Source organism: Xenopus tropicalis, chromosome 4 (genome assembly GCF_000004195.4).
Source record: "Xenopus tropicalis strain Nigerian chromosome 4, UCB_Xtro_10.0, whole genome shotgun sequence".
NCBI lineage: Eukaryota > Metazoa > Chordata > Amphibia > Anura > Pipidae > Xenopus > Xenopus tropicalis.
The window spans coordinates 122,064,700-122,082,632 of record NC_030680.2 but is presented as its reverse complement, the minus strand read 5'-3'; the positions used below and the strand labels follow the sequence as shown (position 1 = coordinate 122,082,632).

General features: G+C 40.1%; 1 protein-coding gene across 1 annotated transcript; it reads left to right on the top strand.

Annotated features, from left to right (window-relative positions):
* Positions 1 to 2,022: 2,022 nt before the first annotated feature.
* ankrd54 (ankyrin repeat domain 54) lies at positions 2,023 to 14,968 on the top strand. Its single transcript, XM_002934211.5, has 8 exons — positions 2,023 to 2,346; positions 4,904 to 4,951; positions 5,159 to 5,257; positions 6,433 to 6,504; positions 8,427 to 8,474; positions 10,058 to 10,182; positions 11,898 to 12,005; positions 12,383 to 14,968. The coding sequence occupies exons 1-8, from the start codon at positions 2,142 to 2,144 to the stop codon at positions 12,455 to 12,457; spliced, it is 780 nt and encodes a 259-aa protein (XP_002934257.1). The 5' UTR covers positions 2,023 to 2,141; the 3' UTR covers positions 12,458 to 14,968.
* Positions 14,969 to 17,933: the final 2,965 nt, after the last annotated feature.

The following is a 17,933-nucleotide window of genomic DNA, read 5'->3' as shown; positions in this document are numbered from 1 at the left end:
GACTTCCGGCGCCTTTCTAAAACGTCATGGCGTACTAATGAGCGCTGCCGAGAGATGGCGCTGGAGAAGCGCGCGCTTACTAAAGTAAATGTAGTGAGATCTTGTAATTATAACTGGTATATTCTGTGTGGAAGGGAGGCACACCGTCATAAAACTGTTCTTCTTTATGCCACCTATACTTGGCACCCAGCAGCCACAGGCCCTTGGTTTGTGGCAATTGTTTGTGTTCAGCTTGGCCTGGTAACTACAGCAATGTGTCACAAACAAACATTATGCTTCCAAAGAAGCAGCACAACCTATAGACTGGGGCTACATTTCTGCCATTTTTAATGACATGCTCAAGAAGCAGGGCTTTTCCTTTACTGTTCCAAGAGTCTGAACGAGCAGTGCAGAGAGGGACAAACAAATACTGCTTTTATTTTCAATTTATATAAAAAATATCTGTGGGTTTCTCTTTTAATTATAGCAACACAGCTGAAACTATATTATGCTAACACAAGTATTAGTATTATACAAATATGTGTGATATAGGATTTATTGAACCATTCCCAGATCCTGTGTCACAAACGTGAATTATGACCAAGCTGGGAATATTTTTTTGTTCACTTTGTGGACATGCACATAAGCAAACACACCCATTTTACCAAAACACACCCCAGATGTGGGTATGGGTAATGTGCATATTAACCCTAGATGTGCCAGTAAGATAACTCTTCAGCCTCCCTCTTCCTGATTATTAAACCACTGTGAAAAAAAAATCCACAATGGTGCATTCCACAGTGGCAAAGCATCTTGGATTTTGTTTAGAAGAGCAGGGAGCTGATAGCTGGCCATGACATGTGGCACAATTTATTATTATTAACATTTATTTATAAAGCGCCAACATATTCCGCAGCACTGTACAATAAGTGGGTTTCATACATTGGACATACAGAGTAACATATAAAGCAATCAATAACCGATACAAGAGGTGAAGAGAGCTCTGCCCAAAAGAGCTAACAATCTACAAGGAGAAAGGGTTGAGACACAAGGTGTGGGAATAAGAATACAGTCCAGGACAGCAGGCTGTGTGCTTAACTGTGACTGTCCCATAAAAATTAAGACAGATAGGAGATATGCATCTACCCCAACATGGCCATACACACTGGGAGCTTCCACCAAGTGCTTGGGGGGGAGGGGGTCACTTATTTTCCCCATCTGTAGTGTGGGCTCTGTTACTTGTATGTGATAGATACCCTTTCATAACATTGGCATCATTTTTTACTGGCCAGGTGGCCACCATAGATATGTGTTACCCTGGTCTCCCCACATAAAGCAGTGCAAAGGAGATAAAGGAAAGTGAAAGAAGCTGATTTATTAAGAGAAAAATATTGGGAACTGCACAGTCAGTTCATATGCAGTTACAGGAACATACAATGAAATTGTTTTGGGTCCACATAAACATTAGTAATATGAACATTGTTCACAATCATATATTGATTATATTGTATTTATATAGCCCCACAAGGGTACACAGAGCTTTAAAAGCAATAGACACAAACAGGGGTATGGTCATTATAAATCAGACAGTTAAAACAAATATTAAAACAAATATTGGGATGAGGTCCCTATCCCAAAGAGCTTACAATCTTTTCTAGTCGGCCCCCTACTTGGCCTCAGCAGCTACTCATTCAGAAACTGGGTTCTGAATGGCTTTTCATTTTACAAAAGCCTCATTTATATTTCACAAATGGTTTTACTGTATTTAGAATTGCACAAGACAAGTAGCAGTAACGTTGTGAAAACCATCATTAATGGCTTCTGTAGCTGCGGTGTCCAAAACTACACTTCCCATAATGCGTCAGGACTGCACGGCATTGGAGGCCTTTATAGCCGGATCGTTCCGCTTTACAGCTGCCCATCAGTTACTGGCGGAAACAACTGTCTATCAAGATCTTTCAACCAATGAAGGATGGCTATATGTATTTTGCCGCTCGCTGTCAAAAGTCTGTTCATGTTGGTTGGCCGGAACTGTCATAGCGCTGATAGAAATCAGTAAAGCTGATTGGTCGAGATTTACGCTTCGCAGTCTTCGATTGGCTGTAGCCTTCCATTGCTATGGTTACTGTGGCCTGCTGGTCCTTTAGGAACCTGTGAAGCAAATGGAGCTTGAGGAGCAGGCTAGTAAGACTGTACCGACAGAACTATGTCATGTTCCCACGGCAGGGGATTTCTGTGTATCCGAGGTACCCGAGCTTTTAAGAGCTTTATGGGAGGAACCAGAGAGGCCACGGAGAAACCTAGGAGGTCGCGTTAAGACTCGGCAGCACCGTCACAGGCTCTGTCCCCTGGGGAGAGAGAACTATGGTAATATGCTGTACCGATATGGGCACCTGAACGCCTGAAGAGGGTTACTAAAGTAACGTTTGAACCAAAATAGCAATTTCCTCTGCAAATAACTTTAAAACCATTGCAAATGTTCAATTAATGTGTATTGGAAAGAATTACATTTTTAGTATGCAACAGACATTATTTGGGTGGAGATCCCCCTTTAAAAAGCCAAAGCACGTGGCTTTCTGCGCCAGTTATTACAAACCTACTAGACATGGTGATTTCTCAATTCTTCTAAACTTGCTTGGCATTCTGGGTAAATTGCACAGAAGTTTGGGAAACCAGATTGTGTTTAGTGTTGGAAGTATTAGGGATTGTGTGTGTAAATGAGCCCCAGTGACCCAGTATTTGGTTAGAGAAGTCGCTCAATGTTTTCCCCAGGCCCTTTTTACGGGGTGGATTGACTGGTATTTTCCCCACCACCTGGTGCCCCTCTGGCCCGCACGTTGCACACGGTGTCAGAATTCTCATTTCAGAAGCCAATAATACTGCACTGTGTCCAGTCCTGTTGGCTTGTACAAAAAATTTTGTTCAGGGGAGAACACTATCATACTTGGGGCTGCAAGGGGGCCATAAAGATTGTGGGACATGTTTATTATCACTGGTGTGTCAGACAGTGGATCTTACTGGTCACTGGGTGGGAAGCATTGATGCTAAGAATCATCTAGGATAGGCAGCTGATACAAAAGAATAACATCAGCAGGAGAGTAGTACAGAGGAGTTCTTCAGTATAATTATGCATATATTGTGTAACTCCACTCATATGAATCACTACTATATTTGGTGCATTGCTCTGTTTCTCTGGTATTACCTTAGTAGACATGCACAGTATCATGTGGACTAGAGTATTCGTGCTTTCAGCCCATTCATTATACAACAGGGGTCGGGAACCTTTTTGGCTGAGAGAGCCATAAACACCACATATTTTAAAATGTAATTCTGTGAGAGCCATACAATATGTTTGGCCGTGGATGCTGCGGGGCAAGGTAGGGTGGGTGCCAAGGATGCCGGATGCAATGCGGAGGAGGTCGTGGCCTGCGCTCGGCAGATAGAAGATGTGTTCTAAGGCTTAGAACACGTCTTCTATTCGCCGTGCGCAGGCCACGCCCCCCGTTATTTTTTTTATTAAAGATTTGTTAGTGAGCCAGATGCAGCCATCAAAAGAGCCACATCTGGCTCCAGAGCCATACGTTCTGTACCCCAAGAATGCTTGTCTGACATTGAAAATGTGTCTCACAATTGGAATAAATGGATTGTGCTTAGTATTCCAGTAGAAAGTAGTAGGGGGGCTTCTAAATGGGGATTAAAGGGGCGATTCACCATTAAGACTTTTAGTATGTTATGGAATTACTTTTCAATTGGGCTTCATTGTTTATTTGTTATAGTTTTTTAATTATTTGCCTTCTTCCAACTCTTTGCAGTTTTAAAATGGAAGCCACTGTTCCCAGCAGCCAAAAAACTATTGCTCTGTGAGGCTACAGTTTTATTGTTACTGTTACTTCTTGTAACTTTCGTTTCTATTCAGTCTCTCTCTTATTCATATACAGGTATAGGCGCCGTTATCCAGAATGCTTGGGACCAAGGGTATTCTGGATAAGGGGTCTTTCTGTAATTTGGATCTCCATACCTAAAGTCTACTAAAAAAATCAATAAAACATTAATTAAACCCAATAGGATTGTTTTGCATCCAATAAGGATTATTGATATCTTAATTGGGATCAGTTACAAGGTACTGTTTTATTACTATAGAGAAAAAGGAAATCGTTTATAAAATTCTGAATTATTTGATTAAAATGGAGTCTATGGGAGACAGGCTTTCCATAATTCGGAGCTTTCTGGATAACAGGTTTCCGGATAAGGGATCCCATACCTGTACCAGTCTCTCGTCCAAGCCACTTCCTGGTTGCTTAGGTAACTTGGACCCTAGCAACCAAGTGCTGAAACTCCAAACTGAAGAGCTGCTGAACTGAAAACTACAAATAATAAAAAAAACAAAGATCAATTGCAAAATGTCTCAGAATTTTACTCTCTACATCATACTTAAAGTTAACTCAAAGGTGAACAACCCCTTTAAGCATTTATGCATGGAGTAATAAAATGATCTTTGATTATATAAACAGAGATACCATCAGGGGAAATCAGAGCCAGCTACAGCATCCCCACCCATAGTCACCCCCCCCTCAATGCTAGTTTACCTGTGTAGCCTGTTTATGAATTCCATCACAAATATTTAAGTATCTCCCTGTGCTTTGCATGTTCATTACACACCAAGGAATCCTGGTAATTGCTTACATAAAGGAGGTGTTAAGTGGTGGTTAGTGGACCCAGACTGGCAGTCTGTAGATTCTGGCAAATGTCAGAGGGGCTGCTGCGAGATGCCATAGGCAGTCACTATTTAGTGGTCTGTTGGGGCCTCTGAAATGCCAGGGCCTATTTTGAATGCCTGTCTGAGCCTGGTGGATAGGCTGATTTCAGTTGCATTAGTGTCAGTAATGAACCTCAGTATTAACTAAACTTAATTTTGTACTTTCAGCGTTAAGGAAGCTAAGGGAAGCAGCCAATGGAAATGATTTGGATACAGGTGTGTATTTCACAAGCTTGATATACTATCAAAGCTAAAAATAAAATTAAATAAATAAATGAGCATACTCATATTTCTTTAAACTATTAAATATAGTGTATTAGGACTTAAGAATATCCACTTTAAAAGCCTATATAATAATTGCCCTCCTATAGCACCCCTCATATTTGCTTGTGATTGGTCATAACCCCTTTTGCTCTCTTCCAGTACAACGATTATTAGATGAGGGGGCAGATCCATGTGCAGCTGATGACAAGGGACGGACAGCACTTCACTTTGCATCGTGCAACGGAAATGACCAAATTGGTAATAAACTTGAATAGGGACAGAAAAAGAATCATTTTTGTGTACTATTGGCAAATCTTCATTACCAATATTTTGTGTGAGGGCATAGTACTTTTACTGACAGAAAACTATCATGTGATAAATATTGCGTGAACACAAAGCAGAGAAAGGAGTATATCTAGACTTTCAGACACTCAAAGTATACACAGCCTAGCAGGAGGGTTGTAGTTCTTTCAGGAGTTTGGCACTAATAAGGTAACTCTGGACTAAGAGATGCAGTTTGGCTTAAGAAGAATACTAACATTGTTCCTATATTACAGTACATTGGAATGTCTACTGCAGCACATATTGCTAGTGCTGCATATCCCGCATTTGTGGCAGCACCTGGGTAAGAGTGACCCCTCAGTGCAGTGACGTGTGACCGCAAGCATAACGCCTCATATGACGCGCATAAGGCTGCGTATGATGTGCTGATGTGCATTACACCACATATCACACGCACGGGTCTGACACAATAACAAGCAAAATGCCACAACTGCGCTTCATAGGTGTCAAACACTGTTTGCCTGCTTGGTCTGCTAATTTCTGTCCCGTCCCCCTCCCGGTAATTGAAATTCGCTCCCCACCGGTCCGTGGAAACATTTTCTAAATTGTAAATTGGTCCGTAGTACAAAAACCGTTGGGGACCGCTGTTATAGGCTTTAGTTCAGTTTGGTTTACTCCATTTTAAAATCTATCAAAATTGGTGTGTAAGGCAGCCATCTCAGTGCATTGTGCCTGAGTCTGAGCTTTCAGAAGGAGCCAGCTCTACACATTAGAACTGCTTTCAGGTAACCTATTGTTTCTCTTACTCCCATGTAACTGGAGGAGTCCCAAGTCAGACTTGGATTCCTTGATATTGAGTGCTATTCTGATATCTATTTGGAGCTGCTATCTTGCTACCTTCCCATTGTTTAAACTTGTTGTAAAAAACTTACAGTTCAGCTGAACCAATTTCTTATCCTTGTTATGTGACTTAAAGCACTAGCCAGTACAAGGTGACAGGTCTTTTTTTTTTCTCTGTGTTGGCAGTCATTGCTCTATTACTTGGGCATAAATAGAAAATAATTAAAATAAAGTGGATAAACCTGGTCTATAAACTATAAAACATGCTCCTTGTGTATATGCTAAAATAAAAGTTTTTTTTCACTTTTTAGTTAGATTACTTCTAGATCATGGTGCTGATCCAAATCAAAGGGATGGACTGGGAAACACAGCATTACATTTGGGTAAGTTATGAGATTCAAGAAAGGAGTGTGAGAATATACTAGATGAACACTATTAATACTACTAAACTACATGGGAGATTTTTGGGGTCAGACTTTATCTGGCCCACAAAATCTTGTCATGCAACAGCATAAATCAGTACAAGATTTTGTGCTGTCCTACAAAACCTGATCCCCCACTTTAATGTAAATTTGATCAGATAAAGCCGGATGGTGTTTTTTGTTCATGCATGTATTTTAACAAGAAAAAAAAGTCTTTCAGACACTATCAGATTTTATCTCATAGGATGCAGACCCAGCATGCAGTATTTCCTTCCGAAAACCATATTTTCCTGTTTAGAATATGTCTGTGAAACTTCTTATTCATTCAGATCAAGGTGTATCTGTAGTAATTAATTAAATCAACTGGACTTGCTGTGTTTTTCAATTTAGAATGACTTGTACAAGGATCTTTTTGGAATATATACCCTGGAATGTTGCTCTGTTTAATCTGTTTATCATAACCAGCATAAGGTCAGGGATCTCATAAAGGTGAGGTTTTGATTGTATTAGTAAGATTGGAACTGAGGTGTTATTAAACATTCCAGTGAGAGGTACTGAAACTGCATTGTATTGTGGCAATTCGGATGTCATTCTGAATTGAGAATGCCAATCTGATGACTGGTGAAACATCTTCAGAAAAAATACAGCATGTTTAGTTGATTTGAATTATTACTACAGATATACCATGACCTGGATGAAAGTGTTGGAACATCTCAGAAGGGCCCTTAAAACTTGCAGGTATCCAGATTAGGCCCTTGTTAAAACTGGTAGAAAGATAAACAACAGTACTGGTGAAGGTGGAAAGCATGACAGGCCAAAGAACTTGGTCCTCCCATATGTAGCTGGGTTCTCTGAAAAACTTAGAAGGATCTTTAATAAACACTGCATCCCTGTCTGCTTTAAACCCAGCAACAGAAGAGTAACATTGTGTATGCAGTGCAGCGAGGAGTGCTCTGACTCAACTGTGTACCTACATCTAAAGATAAAAGGACACACATTTGAAGACTGGCAAGTCCGCATCTTGGACATGGAGGATTACTGGTGCAGAAAAGGTGTTAAAGAAGCCATATATATAAAAATGGAAAAACCAAGCTGTTGCGAGGGGTGCGAAATCTTGTTAATACAATCAACCTGAGATCCCTGAGGCCATGCTGATTATGATTAACAATTTATGCTGATTGCAGTAACATTGCATGGTATATATTCCAAAAAGATTGTTGTACAAGTCATTCTGAATTAAGAAAGCCAGATGACTATGAAACGTCTTAAAAAAAAAAAAAACACAGTTGATTTGAAATATTACTACAGATACTCCTGTGTAGAAATTATTTAAGCACAGGTTTATAGTTTAACTTTTCACTCGACTAATGTATTGTTCTGTTAGGATCAAAGGGCATTCTCAGTAGTAGAACAGTGTCTCATTAATTCCACAATGTGGTAAAAAAAAAACAAACAAACTTCATCTTCTGATTGCATGTTCATATATGAATCCTTGTCTTACAGGGGATGTTTGTTTGTATTGTCAGCAGGTCTCATTTAGCAACAGTAAAATCTATATTTAAAACTGCTAAAACTGCTAATGTTGATTAGCTTTTATGTTGTTTTATGTTTGTCCAGCAATGGATACATAGGCTGTATCTCTCTTTGCTTCCCAGAAAATGTTAGCTTTTTAGCAATATTAGCATTGATATGGAAGGTGCTTCTTCCCTTCAGTCTAGCACAGGTTTCTAATACACTTTCTACATGCTTCCTCCTGTCAGTGGTTTGATCTGAACCTGATTCTCCAACTCACTTCAGAAAAAAAAAATGCTTCAACCATCCCTATTCAGTATTGCCAAATAAACCAAGTTGTGTGGTAATTATGGTTGTTTTTTTCATTCTAGCTGCCTGTACCAGCCACGTTCCAGTAATCACAACACTGCTGCGTGGGGGTAAGTTGTCTTTTAGCTATCTAATGGTTAAATAATAGTTATTTATAACAGTTGCCATATAGTTTATACATTATTAAATTAATCTGTGTTTAATAAATTAGTTTCACTTGCACATTAATAATATAACTATAAAAAAGCAATGTAATAAATATATATCTACAAAAGAAATATTAAGGCATTCATGTTGCTTGTTACCCAAACCAAGGACCAGTGTACTACCACCTCCTTAAAAAGGTTCTCCAAGGACCTTTGTCATCTGTAATTGTTTTCTTTTTTAACAGTTTCTAAAATTATTTTGGGGGGTTTAGATCCCCTTTTTTAATGCCATGAAAAGAATCTTGTGGAATTTTAGCATGTAAAAGGGAATTATATAGAGCAACCAGTGGTATAACTAGCTGGGGGAAAGTTGTGCACAGTGCTAAATTTTAAACTATTAGGGCTGCAATGTGTTGTGACCACAAAATTCTAATACACACAAGTGTGGAGAGCCCAACCTGTGTAAAATCCTTTTTGTAGGTGGGGTGCTGACCAGTGAGCCGGCCTGCCATGAGTCATGTAGTATATCCAAAGAGCAAAGTTCACTGTAGCAGATGGCAATGCTGAGTAAAGGTGCTTCAGAAGTGCTCTATTGGCTCCATGTGTAGATAAAAATAAAGGCATGCAAGGCGTTGTTTTGTTTGTATCTACACATGGAGCCAATAGAGCTCTTTTAAAGCACCTTTACTAAGCACTGCCTTGTGCTACAGTAAACTTTGCTCTTTGCACAAAATTTATATAAACATAAAGAAGAGGTCCTCTGCACTCACCCAGTATCAATATATCTAGGACTGTGATAGACGTGGACCGCGTACCCAATCCCACCGGCGATTTACATTTTAGCCGGTGGGATGGCATTTTGGGGAGATTAGTCGCCCGCGACAAGGAATATTTAGTCGCGTGGCGACTAATCTCCCCGTATGTCACAGCCCTTAGACATTCTGTGCATTAAGCTACTAAGAAATGCCCTCCCCTTTAAACAAAACAGGGATTGTTTGTCCACATATTGCAATATATTCAAGCAGGGGCATTGACAAAGGGTGAGTGACCCTTTGTTTCCATATAAATAACTAAAGAGGGAGCAGCAGGTATAACTCCAAAATACAGCCTACTTAAGACACTGTGCATGCAGCATGGCAACTAGCCCACAGGCCCCTAGTTATGCCCTACTTACAAAAATAAGGTTTTAAGTTAATATATACACATATTTTAGGCATATGTTTAACCTTTAGAAATCAACAAGATAAAATCCGCTTTACTATTCTACAATATTGTTTCGTGTCCTGTTCAGTACAACAATTAATCAAATCAAAGGTGCAACACCCATGGTTGTGATAACTGTCAAGGCAGGGAGTAAAGGTGAAGTCCACTAAATAAAAATAAGTAGGCTGTATATAGACATATTCTAAGCAACTAAAAGACCCTTATGTTATGCAAAAATGTACAGTTGCTGTACAAACAGCTGCACTCTCATTTCCATTTATGCTTTAACAAACAGGACTAGTTTTTAACAGTCTTAATGACTTAAAATGTTGTTTTGTTGCAAGGTGCCAGAGTGGATGCTTTAGATCGTGCAGGCCGCACTCCACTTCATTTGGCCAAATCAAAGCTTAACATTTTGCAGGATGGAAAGTCACAGACATTGGAATCACTGCGACTGGAGGTGAAACAGGTGAGGATATGGTAGTTAGGGGTAAAGTGGATAGGTAGTTTTTGAAAATTATTTAATCCAACCATTTTTGAAAAGTTGTGCTATATCTATAGTGATGGGCAGAGCTGTGGAGCCGGAAGCAATATGGGGTTTCTGGAGTTGGAATCGCCAAAAATGTTCTGACTCCTAATAAATTTAAATTGTAATGAAAAGAAATGCAATATTTTACAATGTCCTATTTCACAGATAATAGTTATAATAAAGTACTTCTCTGCTGTAAGAATAAAGGCCAGTGTGTAGTTGTTTTACTAGTGTGAAGTCCAGCTGAGCTATTAGAACCTTATTGTTTTAATTTTTTGTCTTTTTAAACTTTAGGTGTAAGGAATGTTTTATTTGAAAAATAAAAAGCCACAATGACTAAAGGTCCCCATACACTGGCAGATCCGCTCGCTTGGCGATGTCGCCAAGCGAGCGGATCTTCTCCCGATATCCCTCACCTACGAGTGGGCGATATCGGGAGAATCCAGGGTAATTCGATCGAATTATAATGACGGGCATAGGCAAAAACGGTCCGGGGACCGCATCAACGAGCCGATGCAGTCGCCGATCCGACTAGATTTTCTAACCTGCTCAATTGAGATCTGGCCGAGGGACCTGTCGTGAGTGCCTATACACGGGCCGATTAGCTGCCGAATTGGTCCAAGGGACCGATATCAGAAGCTACTATCGGCCCGTGTATGGGGACCTTTAGGCTTAGTTATAGATTTAGACCCAAACTTGAACAGTATTCATGTTGGCAGTGCCAGGCTTGGATGGCCAGTAGGTTAGTGCGCCATCTCTTTGTTCTTTGGTTTGTTGCCAAAAGCAGACACCATCTTCATATAGCTTTAACATTGCTGAACTTTGGCAATGAAGAAATGTCTTGTATGTTGTGTTCTTTCAATCAACATGAAAAATACATTAGTATATTAAAAAAGAGGAGTCTGAGGTACCATAAACTGAGGAATCTGAGTCAAAGGATTTATGTTCCAACGCCACAGCCTTGCTGATGGGGAACATCACTATGGAGCATCAGTAGACCCACTCCTTGTATCAGATACCTTGGTTTAATTGAAAAAAGCAGTCGTATGTGTGTGAAAAAAATGAAATAAAAAAAAAATATATATAATATTCTAAATAATACACACAGACTCTATTTTTTTTAATATGGTCATAAAACTACACTCTGTCTTTATGTATGGCTGTATGTCTTGAATTACCTGTCAAACTTCCAAACTGCTGCTGCCAATGCAGTTAATTATACATGTCGTTTTTGTCTATAAACTCTTGTCTTCTTCATATTTAAGGTGGCCATACACGCACCGATAATATCGTACGAAACCTCGTTTCGTACGATCTTCGGTGCGTGTATGGTATGTCGGCGAGTCGACCGATATCGCAGGAAGCTGCTGATATTGGCCGACTCGCCGATCGGACCAGTTGGAAAATTTTTATCGGGCGCCATAGAAGGCGCCTGATCAAAATCTCCCTTCAGCGCTGAATCGGCAGAAGGAGGTAGAAATCCTATTGTTTCTACCTCCTTACCTGCAGATTCAGCCCTGCATGGTGTGTGGCACATCTGACGATGTTTCGTGCGACTGATCGTCCGATCGCCACGTGTATGGCCAGCATTAGACTCACATTAGATAATCGATTGATAAATGACTCTTTTTTTTCTTCTGTTTTCCAATCCCTAGATTATCCAGATGTTGCGGGAGTACTTGGATAAGCTTGGACAGCAGGAGCAAACAGAACAGTTGGACCAAATCTGTTCTAGACTGCAGCGAACTAGCACCAAGGAACAGGTAATATCTCAAGCTAACAAGTTGAAAGAAACTGAAAAAATCATATTTAGCGCTTAAATTCACTTTTTTTTTAGTTGTTTGGTGGAATTAATGCTTATGCCCCCTCAGTATATAATAATACCAAAATGTAAAAAACAGACATGGCTTTGGATACCTCAGCTCTGATTCCCTTTACCTAAGTGAATTTTTGATGCTGCTCACATATTGTTATTTCTAAAACTAGCATTTTAAGTTAATTGAATGATGATGTATCTATGCATATATTTGTTATTACTAAGCTAAAAGCACACCTCATGCAGCTTTATAGATCTGTTTGATAGCAAAAAGATGTTTGCAGCTGTCAGTCATATTATATAACTGAATTACCACTCTTGCAGGTGGATGAAGTAACAGATCTGTTGGCTAGCTTCACATCACTCAGTCTCCAGATACAGAAAATGGAGAACAGGTAGCCAGACCTCATCCAAGAACTTGCATGTCTTTCAGTGACATGAACTTCACCATTACCTACCTGGAAAGATGCTGTCACTTTTTATTTTTTAAATGTTTTATGGAAAGGTAATTAAAGGTACGAATACTGACGGTGCTTTAAACATGTCTAATCAGGTTTCAAGTGCTTACCTTCTGTCATTAAAATAAAAAGTCTGCGTCTGAGCACAATGTTTAGTGGGTGGGGGTGCTGTTAAAAAAACCCCCAAAAAACTGCAGTTTTGAATAAGATAAAGCTACCTTCCTTTTACAACCTGGGTCTGTTTACCTAACTCATATTTATTCTTTCAATCGCATGCAAAATATTGTGCAGTCCCTTTATAGTGTAAACTGTATTAAAAAAAAAAACCTGTATACTGTAATAAAAAAACCTGGAGAAACGTTAGGGTAATATCATACACAAAACTTTTCAGCTGGCTAAAAACACCCATAACTGCCTCCTGGAGCTCCCATTAACTTGAATGGAAAATGCACAAAAGGGTAGATGTGAGCACTCATGGCAGTACTTTATTTTGTTTCCCATTAAAACAAAGGGAGCCACAGGATGGATACCTGACAGGATCTTTTCAGTCAGCTGAAATGCACTAAGCTGCGTGTGATATTACCCTTAATAAAATCATTGTAAAAAAACTGGCTTAGTTGAGTAAGAGGAAAATCAGTTTCTATTCAAGGGCGTATACCAAAAATGTAAATTATGGTGACATTATTGCAAAAAATGAGAGTATCTCTTTACTTCTCCTTCTTTATCCAAGGTGCAGTATTAGGCTCATGGCACACCAGACATGCCCAAACATAATTGTGCAGACAGACACAGTGTCAGCTTGTTAGTGCACAGGGGGGGGCAGATCGCATCTCAGAAACCCAAAATCTGCCCTGTCTGTACTAACTGGAGGATGCCTTGCCTGTCAGAGCACAAAAATGCTGAAGTAGCTGATGGTGTTTTCTCCCTTTGTAAATATCCTGGCAGAGAAATGCCTGGTGTGAATTGGGCTTTGATGTGGCAATTTCCACACACTTGCCATACCATTCAGTGTATTAAATTTGTATTTCCACAAACATTACATTTACAGTACTGGGCTGTTCTCTTTTATATTTCTTATTGTGCTATGTGTATTATAACCTCATTGCAGTGTAATTTCTGTGTTCTCTTGGAAATCTTTGTCCTATGTTCAGGTGTAACATTGCCATTTTGCTCCTCCATGATAGAGTTCAAGGTTAAAAAAATGTTTTATCAGTTGAATTGCCACTGTAAAAAGAAGTTGTAAAAAGCAATCGTATATAAAGTCATTCCCTGCTCATCCCTACTTTCTGCTTCTCATTGAGCAGTTTATCATTTACTAAAATTATTTTGTATCCTTCACCTGTTCTGCTGTTTGTACCTACCCTGTCTCATTACAGCATTGTTTTAAACCCTCTGTTGTGTTTTATATATTATGCATGTAGAACTAGTACAGGTATGGGATCCATTATCCAGAAAGCCTGAATTATGGGAAGCAATTTCCTATTAGGTTTATTTAGTGTTAAAATTATTTTCTAGTAGTAAGGTATGGAGATCCAAATTAACCCTTAACGTGGAAAACCCCAGGTCCCAAGTATTCTGGAGAACTGTTCCTATACAGGTATATAGTTATTCATCAACATTTTAACAACAAAATGTTCCTTTAAAGGTGAACTAAACCCTAGTCCATCCTCAGCCTCCCTCCACTGTTCCTCCTCCAAGCTCCCTCCCCGCAACATCTATGCTGTTTAAAATTGTCCCTATGTGCCGACATGCCATAAATCTGCAGAGTTGTGCAGCAGAATTCAAAAGCACCATCTTCTGTTAGACCTCCGACACAGATCTTGTAGGGGAAAATGGTGCCTTTGAACTCCTCTGAACAACTCTGCAGATTTATGGCATGTTGGCACACAGGGACACTTTTAAACAAATTTCAGTTCTCTTTTAAAGCTCCAAGGAAAACAACTAATAATCTGTAAGACATCCAGAGCTCAAGCATTTTTGCAGCATACCATTAACTAAGTTCCAACTGTGTGATCATTAAAAGTGATATTCTTATCCATGTCAGTCCAGTCAGAACAGATACACTTTAAAAATGAATTTCAGTGCAACTCATTGTCATTTTGTGGCATTAATGATACTTTAATTAAATAGCAGAAAGACTACATGCATAATATACTTGAAACACAGTGCTGTGCGCTTTTTCACCAGAAAACTCAATTTTTCACAGCAATCATGGGGGTATAAAGGGAAAGATGTACTGTGTAGACATAGGACATGTGCTTATACATATGAAAACTGTTCACAAACCTAACTTAATCCTCTGTATATTAAAATGGGGGGGTAACTCACAATGATTGCTGCCAACTGACAAGGGTAATAATGCTCAGATATTTTGACATATCCGCATATCTCGTTTGTTTACATTTTAATCGTACACATTATGTTTTTAAATAAAAAAAAAAAATTAAAACCAGTAAAGTTTAAGGTTTTTTTTTTTAACAGTAATGTGCTCAGTGTATGTGATGATCTTGTAACTTTATACAGTTTTGTATTGGTGCAATTTCACATACACAGATTTACCTACAAAGAAAATGTAGCAGTTTAACCCTGTGACATTCTGCAGGGAACAGGAGGAGCAAGCCCAACCACTGAATACTCTTATCTGTAAATTCTCTTTCCTTCAGTCCATGCTAACAGCACAGCCTAGGACAGTTATGCCCACCTAGATAGGAAACACAGCTTGCAGGCACCACCTCCTGTCCAATTAAATTAAATATTCATCATTTAGATAGATATATAGCCCAATCAGGGAATAGCAAAATATATTTTTATGAGGAGTAGTGACCTTTCAACAAGTCCAAATCCTCTCCATTTTAGTGAATTGGATTGGACTGTATATCAGAACAGGTTTCATTTTGTTAGTGCATAAGGGAGATTAACCAAGGGATCCCTAAGCTATACTATACCAGGAAGGTAACATTGGCAATGCAGACTGTGCACTTGTAAAAACTGTCTAATATATCTTCTGTCTTATTTAGTATGTGTTTTGTTGTGTAGTATACTGTCATGACAATCTATTCCTTGTAAGGAAATAAAAATATTGATTGCTGTTCATGATTCACTGTTGATGTTCCTAATTAATTTCTGTTTGACTGAACTGCCACTTTGTGATTGAATCCTCTATAATAGGAGATATAGGTATATTCTGTATAGATGTGCATGCCCAGGCAACATACCCTGAGGGCCCAATAGTTAAAAACAAGCATAGATGGGAACTCTTCAGTATACTCGCATAAGGCTGTAAAGGAAGCAGCTCAGACCCAAATTTAACATAATTGAAGACAGGCTTATTTTTAAATAGGAAAAAGTAAAGTTTATATTTTTTTACAATATGTCCTGTAAGCTCTCCCTTCTGCTCCTGATCACTTTAGGCTTACGGCTCACTGTGTATTCAGTCTGCCAGGAAAAAACACCAGCAGAGAAAAGGCCAATCTGTTCCACATCATCCCTTGTGTGTGGTGACAAAAATAACTAAGATCTGCTTATCACTTCACACATGGGGCAGATTTCAGCCAAAAAACATAAATACAAGCAATATTTTAATACTGGCAGAGAAAATCCTCTGTGTGCCAAACACTTAGCATAAGCTGTGCCTCGGCATTGCCTACATTTTCTCTGCAGGTGGAGAGAAGCTGATGCACTCTCATCCACTGTGACGGTTCTCTGCACTGACATGCACTACTCCGGCCTGTGCACACATACCCGGAGCAGTATGAGAAGAGGCTCTGATAGTGGCAGGTAATGTTAGCAACCAGGAAAAATGTTTGGAAACCCTAAATCAGGGGTGCCCAGACTTTTTCCCCCAGCAATCGACACGCGGAACCACTGCATTTCCCGGCTTCGACACGGTCCACCAGACATCAACGGGGGATCAGCTGGTGGACCGTGATAGACGTTTTGGCCACCCCTGCCCTAAATTGTGAAAAATATTATCCTTGTCAAAGAGCACTCATTTTCATTTGGCCCTAGTCTGTACCTAAACTCTTTCCTTTTCGTCTTTCTCACAACCGGGAAAAAATAATTCTGACACTACAGTATAAAAAAAAATAAAGATTACTGCTGATTCTCATAAATTAGCCTATACAGTGTCCCTAAATTATGAAAAATATTGTCCTCTATCTTCATATAAAACACTGTAGTGGAATTCAAAATAACTGAAAGTCTGTTTATGGGTAAGGGGGAGGGCAGCCGAAGCGTTAATCTGCTTCTCAGCCCTGCCCTTTACTGCCTGGCTGAGAGAAGCGGATCTGCTCTGTGTGCGTGCATTAATAGCTATGACAACCAGGGCCGCCATCAGAAATCACGGGGCCCCTCACCACAAAATTTTGTGCCCCACTGGCCACCAATGAACCAATGACAGGGCCCGGAGTTCTTTAAAGGGGGCCCGAGCTGAAAAACTGTATCACGGCCGGGCCCCCTTTAAAGCAACCATCGTCCGGGCCCGGGACAACTGTCCCCCTGTGCCCCCCTGATGATGGCCCTGATGACAACAGCCAGAGTATTCGCACACAGAGCGATGCGGATCGGCAGTCAACATGGAAACCGCTTGGTTTCCCGTTTTCCAGTCCGACCGCCGATCCGCACCGCTCTGTGTGCGCACACTCTGGCTGTTATCATAGCTATTAATGCACGCACACAGAGCGGCGTATGGAATCAGATCCGCTTTGCTCAGCCAGGCAGAAAAGCGCAGGGCTGAGAGAAGCGGATTAACGCTTCATTTGCCCTAACTGTTTGTGAGTAAGGTCTAACTTCTCAGTGAAACAGAACAGTGCCAGCACCGGGTTTCACCTACACCCTTTTGGGGCCCTGGAACTTTCTGCTGTGGAACTGACAGGGAACCAGCACCCACCAGGGATTGGACCAGAGAAAACAAAGAATTAAAGATTACTTTTGGTCAATTTTACCCATTGACTTGTCCTAAATTAGCCACTGTTCCATTCCCTGTTTGCACAAAAATACTGGGCCCCTCAAAGTACATAAAAACTAAAGAGATGGGGGGGTTGGCTAGCCGTTGAGCAAGCAGGGTGTATACTTGTAGACCAGAAACTGGTATAAATCAGATAAAAACATGTGAAAATATAATAAAACAAACCACTGGAGAATATGGGAAAACTCCCAAACAACAGGACTCCCAACAGCTTTTGAAGCACTTTATCAGTCCAAATGTAGGCTGATGCCACACGTGGCGTTTTTACGCTGCGTATTTTCTCAGCCTAAAAACGCCGCACAAGCCACACAGCCTCTGACTATGGCGTTTTTCAGCCTAGTACTGGTGACGTAGGAAATCCCGTTTCCATGGTACTAATAGTGCGAAATAGTAAAAAATGCCGTGTATTTCCGCTAGGTCTGGCAGCTGCCTTTGTGTATACATAGGAATA